At 35.3% G+C, this 13,029-nt stretch overlaps 1 protein-coding gene across 1 annotated transcript in view; it reads left to right on the forward strand.

Moving 5' to 3' along the window:
• Positions 1-825: 825 nt before the first annotated feature.
• LOC107745571 (transcriptional enhancer factor TEF-3-like) overlaps positions 826-13,029 on the forward strand; it is a 14,267-nt gene continuing 2,063 nt past the window's right edge. Inside the window, exons 1-8 of the mRNA XM_016559461.1 lie at positions 826-933; positions 3,791-3,853; positions 5,809-5,852; positions 6,271-6,332; positions 6,413-6,543; positions 6,665-6,838; positions 10,892-11,032; positions 11,270-11,422. Coding sequence (XP_016414947.1) covers positions 826-933; positions 3,791-3,853; positions 5,809-5,852; positions 6,271-6,332; positions 6,413-6,543; positions 6,665-6,838; positions 10,892-11,032; positions 11,270-11,422 — 876 coding nt within the window. The remainder of the gene's footprint in view (positions 934-3,790; positions 3,854-5,808; positions 5,853-6,270; positions 6,333-6,412; positions 6,544-6,664; positions 6,839-10,891; positions 11,033-11,269; positions 11,423-13,029) is intronic.

The raw sequence follows: 13,029 nt of genomic DNA on the forward strand, positions 1-13,029 counted from the left end.
AGGGCCGTAACATTTCCGCCACACGCTTGAGGTATTCGGCCAATCACAACGCACTGGATAGCTGGCCAATCAGAGCACACCTCGCTTTTCAGACCGATGAGCTTTGTAAAAGTCGACGCGTTTCAGAAAGGCGGGGCATAGAGGAGAAACAATAATGTACAGTATGTGGAAAATAATGTGTTTTTTTGAACCTTAAACCGCATAAACGAATTTCATTACACCAAATACACAAAATAATGTTATTTTTAGCAACATCATATGACCCCTTTAATGCTTTTTAGTACAAAGCTATGCGTTGCTAGGGTACTCTACGTAGTTTTAGGGCGTTGCTATGTGTCATCATCAAGATGACATTAGAAGATAGTGGAAAATCTTCACACATACACACGCGTGTAGCTCAAAGTGAGATCTCACACGATGCCTTTGAGAAGCTCTTGAAGCTAAAAACATGCCAGGCATCGTCATCGACTTTTATTGGCTGTCAGAAATGCTTGTCTCTTCTTTAATAAGAAGAGATCTCAACAATGTCTCAAACATTTCTCATCAAATGGTCTCACAATCATTTTAGAGCTTTATACTCTTACTGGATGACTAGTGACTCAGTTGTATCTGTTTTTATTTCTCCAAAGGAGTTTTAGGAGAAACATCTGAGAGGAGAAAGTCTCCTAAAGAGCAACGTCTGACCCTCTCATGCATCACAAGGTCATTTTCTCCATAAAACAGCCACAGACAGATGTTTTTCGTTGGGTAAGAGGGCATTTAGGGGTTCTGTACTAGTGTGTGCTAGTAACCGGCGTCTGGCCGGATGAACGAGCCCAGTGATTTATGGGAAGCGTAAAGGCATATTCTATAAACATTGACACACAGACCAGCTGCTGCTCCTCTCTACGCCAGGCCATCAGTGCTGCGGTGGGTGTCGACTGTGTTGTGTCGGTACCCTTTTTCATTCGTCCAACGTGACCCGTCTGTCAGCAAAAGCATCGCTGCAAAAAAGATGAACACTCATGTAAGGGAGGGCGATATGATTTGCATCACTGTGCCCGATCGAAAACCCTGAAAGATAAGATCTCACAGCCTTGCTTTCACATTTACAAATGCAGTTACGTCGAGCACAGGATCCTGTTGGATAACTTCCCCAGCGCACATGTGAATGACTTGCTCCGTCGTGCCACTGCAGCCGATGAAGACGTGTGTTTGTGTCGGTAAACATTCTTACTTTAGCTATGTACTTACTCAAACTCACTGTCAACACACTTCATGCCTCAGTCCACCATGTGTTCAACAACATCAGTCCTGCAACAAACACAGGTCATGTGTGATCTGCTTATCACATGAGATGAGTTGCAGGCTCAAGGTTAGAAAAATAGAGTAGACATTTTTTAGTTTATTTTTAATGTTTATTAAATATATAAAATACACACACACACATATATACAGTGGTGGTCAAAATGATTAGAACACTAGTATTTTCAGCAGCTTAAAAATGGTTTTAAGTCAGTTATTTCTATCTTTTGCTGTAGTGTGTCGGTAGGAAACATCAGTTTACATTGATTGTAATAATCCAGTGATATTTTTGTCTGACAGCAGCCAGTGCTGCACACAGATATCTGATCTGATCATCATCAGTCTGTCTGGAGTGACATGAAGAAACAGAACAAACTGAGACAGACTCAATCCAGAAGAACTGTGCCAACGTCTCCAAGATGCTTCAAGAAACCTACCTGCAAAGCTCCCTGAGAAACTATAAGCAACTGCACCGAGGGCAAAAGGATGCTCACACCAAATGTTGATTTAATTTAGTTCATAGAAGTTAATTGATAAAGAAAATCTATTTATGACATTATTTTTGACAGCTTCCTCATTTTACAGCATTTTTACACAAGTGCCTGAAACTTGTAACAGTACTGTAGCTTTGCAGGTAGGTCTCTTGAAGCATCTTGGAGACCTAACCTAGTTTGTACATTTTTAAAACTTAGTTTATGTAATTTATTTATTTTTGTATTTTATTTTGGTTTATTATATGTATGTGTGTGTGTGTGTGTGTGTGTCCATTACTGATTACAGATTACATGATGAAAACTGTAGTTAGTTACATAATCTAACAGGTTTGATTCACTGATAAAACAAATAAAAATGTAATGTGCACCGCAAGTCACTTTAAATAAAAATGTACGTTAAAAAAAATAAATTAAAAAAAGTGAATTTTTCCTGTTTTTTTTTAAAAGTTAATATATTTTTATTGGAAAACAAGACAAAAATTATGATTAGGAAATTACATTTGCATTTGTATACAAATCTTTGATGGCAACTCTAAAATAGCAGCTACAGTTTAACTAAGTGGATTAAATTACTTTTATTTGACCTCTGTGTCACACATTAACAGCAACAGGAAGTACAGCAAATGTCAGACTGGGACTTGTCCTGTTAAACTCCCAAACAGACTTTCACTGAGTGTAAATGTTTGGCCCCTGAGGGCCTCCCTGCTGAAACGCACTTCAGCGGTGTGATTTATCGCGCGCGGATCGGATATCGGTGTGTGTCTTCAGCACCTCTCTCAGTCCTGCTCGTTAGACCCACAAACAACTGCTCCCTCCCGGTCGCCCCGTTACGATTCGGGGCACATCACACACTGCTGGGGTGGGGATTTGGAATCCGATAGCGTTCCCGCCGGCATTCGATATCGCATGATGTCACTCCGGCCTTGTCACATACTGAGTCTTAAGTAGAGTCGAGGTGAGCTGGGGGCCCGAGAGGTAAAACAATAACTAAATACAAGAAGGGAAACTAGAATCGCACCTGATAAGTGAACAAATGAAGGTCAAAGCAATCGCTGGTTAGGTAAAGTTTTCCATGCGTACTTTGAGATTTCAATTCTGTACGAATTTATAATCTGTGTTTGTCTCGCACAACCTTGGTTAAAAATTACAGAGCAAAGTTGTTTGTTTTAAGTTGGGCTTCTTTTAAGAAACCAAGACATTTATTTAAGTTGTTCCAAATTCTTTCTTCTGTTGAACATTTTGAAGAATGTTGGTATCCAAACAGATTCTGGTTCCCATTGACTTCCATAGTATTTTTTTTTGCTCCATACTATAGTCAGTGGGGACCAGCAACTGGAATAGTTCACCTGAAAATTAAAATTAGCTGAAAATGCACACACCCTCAAGACATGCCAAGATGTAGATGTGTTTGTTTCTTTATCAGATTTGGAGAAATGTAGCATTACATCACTTGCTCACCAATGGATATGAATGGGTGCCGTCAGAATGAGAGCCCAAACAGCTGATAAAAACATCACAATAATCCACAAGTAATCCACACCACTCCAGTCCATCAATTAATGTCTTGAGAAGTGAAAAACTGTGTGTCTATAAGAAACAAATCCATCATTAAGGCGTTTTTAACTTCAAATGGTTGTTTCCGGCTAAATATGAGTCCATGATCCATAATATTGCTTTCTCCAGTGAAAAAGTCGTCTTGTCTGAATCAGGTGAGAAATCTGCACAGATCAAGCACCGTTTACAAGCCGAAAACAATCCAAAACAGTCCAAAAACCGATCTGAACACATATGCTGGTGGATTTTGATGTGAGGGGACAGTAGAAGATGGACTTTTCCACTGGAGGAAGCATTATTATGGAGTATGGACTCATATTTTGTCCAGAAGCGACGGTTTAAAGTTAAATCGCCCGGCAAAATTTCATTTTTGGGTGAACTACTCCTTAAAGAAATAAATGATTATTCATTTTAAACGATAAGATCAGCTGGGCTCAAATCTTGTGTGTTTTCCGCAGGTCTCCAGTCACATTCAGGTGTTGGCGCGACGGACAGCTCGGGAAATCCAGGTGAAACTCAAGGTAGCTAATGAACTCTGCTAATGCCGATCACCTGCTTGCAAATTAGCACCATTATCGCTTTACAGCCAAAGCGTTTGTTAATGATGCAAAGAGAAGCTCAGATTCTGGACAATTGCATTAATGTCCGAGTGAATATAGCCTAGGCATGATTCAGATACAAACATAATTGCTAGCAATATCACACACTACACTATAAATCAGTTTAAGCACGTCGCTAATTTTCGGAAAACGTGTGACCTCTGGCTGTATAAGGGCTTAGCAGACTTGCATGCTCTTGTCTTTCATCATATGGCATAGTTCACCCGTTGGCCGTCGGCCTTCTTGGCCCAGCTGTCTGAGTGTGGTAGGCTACTGGTCACACGGCTAACACTGACAGCCCTTTTAAATACGTTTCTGTAACTGAGAACTGTGACGGACACACACATGCCCATATTTCAGCCTGCAGCGTTTGCCAGATCGGGGCTGAAGAATGCATCGGCTAGTCATGCTTCAAGGACACAGCAGTTGCTTGGGCTAGTCGCGGACGACTGTGACTTCTCCATGAGGCAGTACTTAGGCAGTAATGCACTAAGCTGAAATGTTCTGTTGTTCTCATATGAAGCTTTTCATTTTTATTATATTAATTTTTGTGAAACAAGTTTGCTGATTACAGTCACTACACAGAAGTTGCATTTTACATTTTTTATAGCAATATATTTAGTTTAAAGTATATTTATTGTATTTAGATTTTTAGATTTTTAAGAGATGTACTTCTTTTTCTAACTGAGGCAATAATAAAGCTATACCCCGCTAAAATGTCCTGATCTTCTCTTGATGAATCAGAAAGACTGATTAATTTTTGGGAATTGGTTCATTTTAACAAACGAGCTCAAAAAGAAACAATTCACTGCTGACATATACTGTGTGTGTATATATATATATATATATATATACACACACACACTGTATAATTAAATATATATTTATTATGTTTCAATGTGTTTATTTTTAATAGCTAAACATTTTTTATAATAAAATAAAATGTCCTCTCCTTCTATTATGAAACTTTAGAAAGACTTTTTAAAATCATTTTTTTCAGATGAACAAGTTCAGAAAAATCAGTTCACTGATTCCAGTCACTGCGCAGAAGTCTGTTGCATTTTGGTTATATTTATTATATTTAGATATATTAATTTTTAATAGATATACTTATTTTTTAACTGAGGCAATAATAAGATGTGTCCTCTCCTTCTCATGTGAAGCTTTAGAATGACTGATTCATTTTAGTGAGTCGGTTCATTCTTACGAACAAGTTCAAAAGGAAACAATTCACTGATTCCAGTCATCGCACTGAACTCTGCTGCATTTTGCACTTCTTTTAAATATATACCATATTCAGATATATTTATTTTTAATAGATATGCTTATTTTTCAAACTGAGGCAATACTTAAATGTGCTCAGCTAAAATGCCCCCTCTTTCTCATATGAAACATTCGGAATCAAAAACCGACTCCTTTTAGTGAATCAGTTTGTTTGGACAGTTAATCTAAATGAACCATTGAAAAAGGATTCATCAGTTCATTGATTCTCTGTGCAGTAAGGTTTGACTTAAACAATGTTCCTCGTTGTGTTTTTTCCCAGGCTACATAGTGCTTTCTAGTTCTGTTGGTTGTATTTAGTGTACATTTATCTGATAAAGTGCTGTTAAAAATGCTTAAAATAGTTATAGTTCACTCATTGTATTTAGCTACTTTTTCTTAGTCGCTTACAGTGAAGTTAACTCCTGTTTCATAATGTCGGAGCTCCCAGTTCTTCATTTGACCTCTAGGAGAAGGAGTCGACCTGTCAACACCACTCAGACGCTGCCAGAGCCATAAACCACCTTCAGCCTTCCCACAGCAACACACACACACACACACTTACTCACACACACACACACACACACACACACACACTCATGCCTTTGTTTTTGTAGTTTTGGCACGGAGCTCTCGCAGGACAAACCACAGGTCCTGAAGAGTAAGTTCATGTTTTGTGTGAGTTTTAACATCTTAGTGATTAAGGCCTGATCATTTTACAAGGGTTTGCACATCTGACTCAGTTTAAAGTATGACGTGCGGTCACAGAGGACACAGAGGTTACAGAGAAGCCAAACCGAACTTAACAAATGTCAATTATAAAACGGAGAGTTCCGGTCCTTGATTCTGATTGGCTGAGCCGCGTTCAAAGCAGAAATCATTCTAATATGCTGATCAAAAATTTTTGACTGATAGTGTGTATATATACTGTACATACACACACATATATATAGTAAAAACAACATTGATTTTATATTACACAATTTTATTTTAATAATCTGCAATTTTTCAATAATTTGTGTTCTTGCATAATCAACAAACATCATAAAAGCTGGCATTTAATCATCTTTTCCAAACAGCATCAAGCCGTTTTCTCAACAAAACTTCGTCATGCAGGCCAACGGTCCTCTGCCTATAACAGGTCTGTACCATTAAAAGCTACTCCTGATTTGAATGACCTACAGTATTAATGGTCAGTATCGGTCACGATGGCTTCCTCAGGTTATGAAAGCACTACGGGTCTGTCGATGTCCTCCAGCGCGCCGCCCTGGCAGGGCCGAAGCATCGCCAGCTCCAGACTGCGCATGCTGGAGTATTCCGCTTTCCTGGAGCAACCTCAGGACCCAGAGACTGTGAGTCCTTCTGTGTGTGTGTGTGTGTGTGTGTGTGTGTGAGTGTGTGTGTTGCTGTGGGAAGGTATATTACTGATGTTGATCAAACTGGCTTACACTTACAGACATTTTTGTTTGACAGGTCAACAAGCACCTGTTTGTACACATCGGTCAGTCCAACCCCACGTATAGCGATCCGTACCTCGAGGCCGTGGATATACGGCAAATTTACGACAAATTCCCAGAGAAGAAAGGAGGACTGAAGGAGCTGTTTGAGAAAGGACCGGCTAACGCTTTCTTCCTTGTAAAGTTCTGGGTAAGATCCTCAGATATGTCCCAAACGGTGAATGAAGCTCTCTGTTTGGACCGTCAGGCAAAGAGCTAGTCACTGTCGTGTCATGCTAGTCGGGTACATCTGGAAGTGACGATCTGCCTTTTATTTATTTTGCTTTCTAACTCATTTGGATTCGGAAGAGACATAAAGGTGTACATGCAATATAAAAAATTTCCCAACTATTTAGTTAGACAAACTGGATGATATAATCTAAAAAAAACAAAAAAAAAACAATATCAATATTAATTAGTGCTGCCAGACGATTAATCGCGATTAATCGCATCCAAAATAAACATTTTTGTTTACATAATATATGTGTGTGTACTGTGTATATTTATTATGTTTATATAAATACACACACATGCATGTATATATTTAAGAAAAATATGTTACGTTTCTATATTAAATATATTTATATATGATATAATTTATATGAATATAAATGCATACATGTAAATATTTTCAAAATATATGCTGTATGTGTGTGTATTTATAATAATTTAATAAAAATAAACGAAATAAAATAATATAAAATTAAACATAATACATAAACAAAACAAAACATAAACATAAACAAAACATAATAAAATATAAAATAAATTCGGTAAGTTTCAATCATTTCAAGCAACCTGTTTCAATTAATCAATTTAAAAACTCTGATGCAGTGATTAATTTCAAAATTATGTTATCTCTAATTGTAAATTGTACCCTTTTAGAATAAATACAAAAGGCTGAAAAATATCACACACACACAAACAAACACACACACACACATATATATTTTAATATTAGTGCTGTCAAACGATTAATCGCATCCAAAATAAAAGTTTCTGTTTACATACTGTAATATATGTGTGTACTGTGTATATTTATTATGTATATATAAATACAAACACATGCATGTATATATTTAAGAAAAATATGTTACGTTTCTATATTAAATATATTTATATATGATATAATTTATATGAATATAAATGCATACATGTAAATATTTTCAAAATATATACTGTATGTGTGTGTCTTTATATATACATAATAAATATACACAGTACACATACATATATTATGTAAACAAAAACTTTTATTTTGGATGCGATTAATCGTTTGACAGCACTAATATTAAAATATATATGTGTGTGTGTGTGTTTGTTTGTGTGTGTGTGATATTTTTCAGCCTTTTGTATTTATTCTAAAAGGGTACAATTTACAATTAGAGATAACATAATTTTGAAATTAATCACTGCATCAGAGTTTTTAAATTGATTAATTGAAACAGGTTGCTTGAAATGATTGAAACTTACCGAATTTATTTTATATTTTATTATGTTTTGTTTATGTTTATGTTTTGTTTTGTTTATGTATTATGTTTAATTTTATATTATTTTATTTCGTTTATTTTTATTAAATTATTTTTTTTATTTTAATTTCCTTTTTTACTTTATTTACCTTTATATTTTATTGTTTTCTTTATTTTTAAACATAATTTTATGTATTTTTGATTTTATATTATTTTATTTTGCTTATTTTTAATTTAATTAATTTTTTATTTATGATTTACTTTATTTTTTATTTTGTTTTATTTAATTTTTAATGCTATTTTTAATTGAATTTTTTATTTTATTTAGTTTGTTTATTTTTTTCAATATAAGTTACATCTGTAAATAACATTCTGCCTTTTATTTATTATGGTTTCCAACTCATTTGCATTTGGAAGAGACACAAATGTGTAACTACATGCAAATTTAAATTCTCCCAGTTAATCGTTACAGTGGCTTGTAACAGTAGTTGTTTACGTGTACTATATTCACAGGGTCTCTTTATCTTATTTCTTAAATAAGACATTTGAAGTTGTAAATAAGTAGGAACAGCAAATGAAAATGCAGACTGTTTATTGGCTGCTGTATATCAGTATTGTGGGACAGTGACGCTGTGGAGAAGGGTTTGAGTGTGGGATGTTGGAGGTCGGCTCTTTCATTAGAGAAATCTGAGCTTGGGCACCTGTCACTCCCTCCAAACCACACGCAGCCTGCTATTTATAGAGCCTCCTGAGAGACACTTCAAGTGCTTAATTGTTGCCTTTTTGTGTTCGTGAGATTACGCTGGGACTGTCTAGACTCGTTGTTTGCGTTGTGGGTCTATCTATCTATCTATCTATCTATCTATCTATTTCAATATTTTATTGAATATAATATATTTTATATCATGCATTTATATATATATATATATATATTCTAAAATAAAATATTTATGAAAATGATTTTATATATATATATATACTTTTTATACATGATATATACATAAGTGTCATTTAATGTTGTTTTGTCTTTTTTATACAGTTGCAGACATTTTATTCCGTTGCATTAATTGCCCTTCGGGGACGAATAAAGTAAAGATTTGATATCAGTTTTTGCTCCGGCATTGAGAATCCTGCATTTTCACTGGTATCAGTATCATCTACTGAAATGCTGGCATCATGACACCCAACAAAACACGAATTGTTCATTAAAGAGCATCCGAGACCTTTATCAGAGCCCGGGGCCCTTCAGGTGTCCGTGAAGAAACATTAGATATATTAAGTCCATTAAGAATCCGGCTATAAAAAAGCGGCTTCAGCATGGCCAGGCTGCCGTTTCCTGCGCTCATAAGTATCGGTCATGACTGGGGCGTCCTCGGGCACAGCTAGTCATGGGGACGCTGACAGGCCCGCTAGGTTGTTCTCCGAAGCTATGGCATTCTAGATTAGATTTCCGGCCGGCTGTGGCCATCATCTCACAGCGCGCCTCGCGGCCCTGTCCTAACGGATCGGCCCGTGCTTTTGAAGTGCGCTCGCAATCCGATTTGAGCCGGCCGTGCTAAATTGTTACACACGCAGCCGGACGCGCTAATGTGATTTGGAGCGTGGCGGGTAGTTGATTGTAATTGGATGAATTCCCGCGCAGAGAGAGAGGGGCAAGCGGGCGAGCGAGAAATGAAGATAAACGAGGGAATAAAGCGGAGAGAGGGGGACGGTGTTGTGCTCTTAATGGGACGTTATGAGGATTGGGCGCAGGGGGGAAAAGGTGAAGCTGCTTTACCTCTGCGCTGCTGTGAATTGTGGGATGCGATGATGGCTTTTCAACTGGCCTCTCGGCTCTCGCTGTCCCGTCTGTTCATCAAACAGATCATGAGCTGATATCAGTAGGCTACACCAGAGGCACACAGATTTCAGACGGAATCACTCCAGACCTTTTGCAGATTTTTCAAAGTTTTCTAAAGAAAATGTGATTGATTTGTGTTTTTGGTTCCTCTGGTTTGCTGGACCTCTGAACCGGCCAGAGAAAGAGCTGGGCTTTTACTGTCTTATATTAGTCATATTTGACCCCAAAGTCAAAGGAAAGCAAGAAAAAATTATATTACATATTATATATTTTAACTAATTTAACTATACTTTACCCCAAAATATATATAAATGAAAATATATATATATATATTTAATAATATGAAAATATAATAATTTTACAAATATATTATATATAAAGCATTATATGATTTTTATTTTAATTAATTTTTTTGCATTATGACATTAATTTTCATGAAAATGTCACAATACATAAAACCATAGTGTTGTTAAAATAGGATACTTATTGTTGATGCAAAATATAATCTAATATTTCATATCTTTTTGATTATGGGATGAAATGCAACCCAGACATGTTTTTTAACAGGTTTTGTGAAACTCGCCCAAATTTGTTTTAAATGCATTTTCCCCTCAAAAAATAAAATGCAATGAAAACATGTTGAAAATATACAAGGGAAAACCACAATATTACCATGTTTTCGGGACACTACCCTGATAGTATCCTCTGAAGTATTATTGTAGTGCATGAATATAGTATTTATTCATTGCTACGGTACATATAACAATATCAATATATGATGCCATCAGTAAACCATCACAGTAGTTTTCTTTTAGTTTTACTGTTATTATGGAGTTCCACATGTGTGTGTTGATTCTGGATGGGTGTGTGTGTGTGTGTGTGTTGTGTTCTGCAGGCGGATCTGAGCATCAACCTCCAGGACGACAGCAGCTTCTTCTACGGCGTATCCAGTCAGTATGAGAGCTCGGAAAATATGATCATCACCTCCTCCACTAAAGTCTGCTCGTTTGGGAAACAGGTGGTGGAAAAGGTGGAGGTAGGAATAAATGTGACCTGTCACAACGTATTTACACCAAAAACATCTTACGGCCAGCACAGGTCCATCTAATTGTTTTAAAGGCCGTGAGAAATGACATTAGTGGTCAGATCAGGAGAAAGATCCCCTCCATATGCAAATATATCATCATATTAAGTCATCATAATTGTGTTATATGGCATGTGTGTGTGAGTTGTGTTCAGTTTGAGAAACAGTAATCACCTGTGTGTCGTTCAGACGGAGTACGCGCGCTTTGAGAACGGCAGATACGTCTTCAGGATCCATCGATCGCCGCTGTGTGAATACATGATCAACTTCATCCACAAACTCAAGCATCTACCAGAGAAATACATGATGAACAGCGTACTTGAAAACTTCACCATTCTGCAGGTAACATCACGTGCATTAAAAATCAAACATTTACCACGATAACCAGAGATTCTGACACACTACTACTACTACACTAACTAACCACAACTAGTTACTAGTAACTAGTTATAAACTGAATACAACTGCTGTTGATATAAAATGTAGACATAGTTTATTAGTTTTCAGTGAATCAATTCAAAAAGTAGTATTATTCGATTATTTTATATAGTAATATTTCAACGTTATTCTCGTCATTTTCCATTTTATTCCCAAATATTTTGACTTTATTCTCATAATTTCGAGTTTGTTCTCTTATTGCTACGACTTATTTTTTCTCAAAATATTCCAACTTTTAATTTGTAAATTTTTTTTCATTTTGTAATATATTAATATATATATATATATGAACTACGATTGTTCAGTTTGTTAGAAAAGTATTTAAAATCATTCAAATTATTCAAAATTATTCAAATTCAATTTTAAATATTTTTTTATATTTTATATCACCAATTCTACAGTTATTCTTACTGGAATAAAACGGTTAACTTTCTATTATCAATCACTGTCATCAAAAAATATATTAAACAGAAAAATTCTGAAAACATAATAGACTTGTTGAATGAGATCCCATTAATTTATGATTTCACACTAAAAATGATAAATGCGGTAACTGTAGTATTTTGACAGCAATTATGATCAATTTAGTTTAAAGTAAAAGTAAAACTCAAAACTGATTTTTAGCTTAAATATCTATGAGACCCAGACAAATCGTCTTTTTCGATCACTTTGTGAAGTGATTCCTGCAGCTCAGCAGTAAGTGTGAGTTAATTCAGTTTAACATCAGCCGTCATTACAGACGCAAGACTGCTGAAGAAATTAAAAATGAGGCTGTAGCCACGGCAACAATGTGTTTGTGACAACAGCTCCAGTGTGTGGGACCCCGAAACAATGGGCCTCTCACCCGACACAACGGGACCTCACACACAATCACACGCTCAATGACCCGATTGAGTCCATATGACTGACAGTGACGCACACAGAATAGAACACCACTTTACTTATATCCATATTCATGTAGTTCACATTAAAATTATATGTAGTATATAGGCTATAATAAATAATATATGAATAGTACAGTATATAGATAGATAAATGTAAATATGTGAATAAAATCAATATTATGTACAAATAAAATGTATGTATATGATTGTTTAAAGTGAGCCAACATTTCTCATATACTGTAATGCATAATAATACAATAAATAGATAATTTTTTTCATTTAAAATTGGAAATATACAGTTTAAGGTGTAAATAAAACGAACAATGTAAAATAAAATGTTTGTGTGTGTATATATACATACAAATATATATTATTTTTACAGTATATAATAGTATATAATATTTTAATGTAATATTTTATTTGATTATGGATTTATTTTTATTAACATTTTATTATATTACAACAAATTGCAACAAATGCATTGCTAATATTTATTAAATTGTATTTAAAATTTATTTTCATTCATATTTATTATCATTATACTACAAAATAAGTTTCTGTAGTGTGTCATATATATATATATATATATATATGTATGTGTGTGTGTGTGTGTGTGTGTATAAACAC

The sequence above is a fragment of the Sinocyclocheilus rhinocerous genome, unplaced genomic scaffold, assembly GCF_001515625.1.
Source record: "Sinocyclocheilus rhinocerous isolate Xijiao unplaced genomic scaffold, SAMN03320098_v1.1 scaffold1099, whole genome shotgun sequence".
NCBI classification, from domain to species: domain Eukaryota; kingdom Metazoa; phylum Chordata; class Actinopteri; order Cypriniformes; family Cyprinidae; genus Sinocyclocheilus; species Sinocyclocheilus rhinocerous.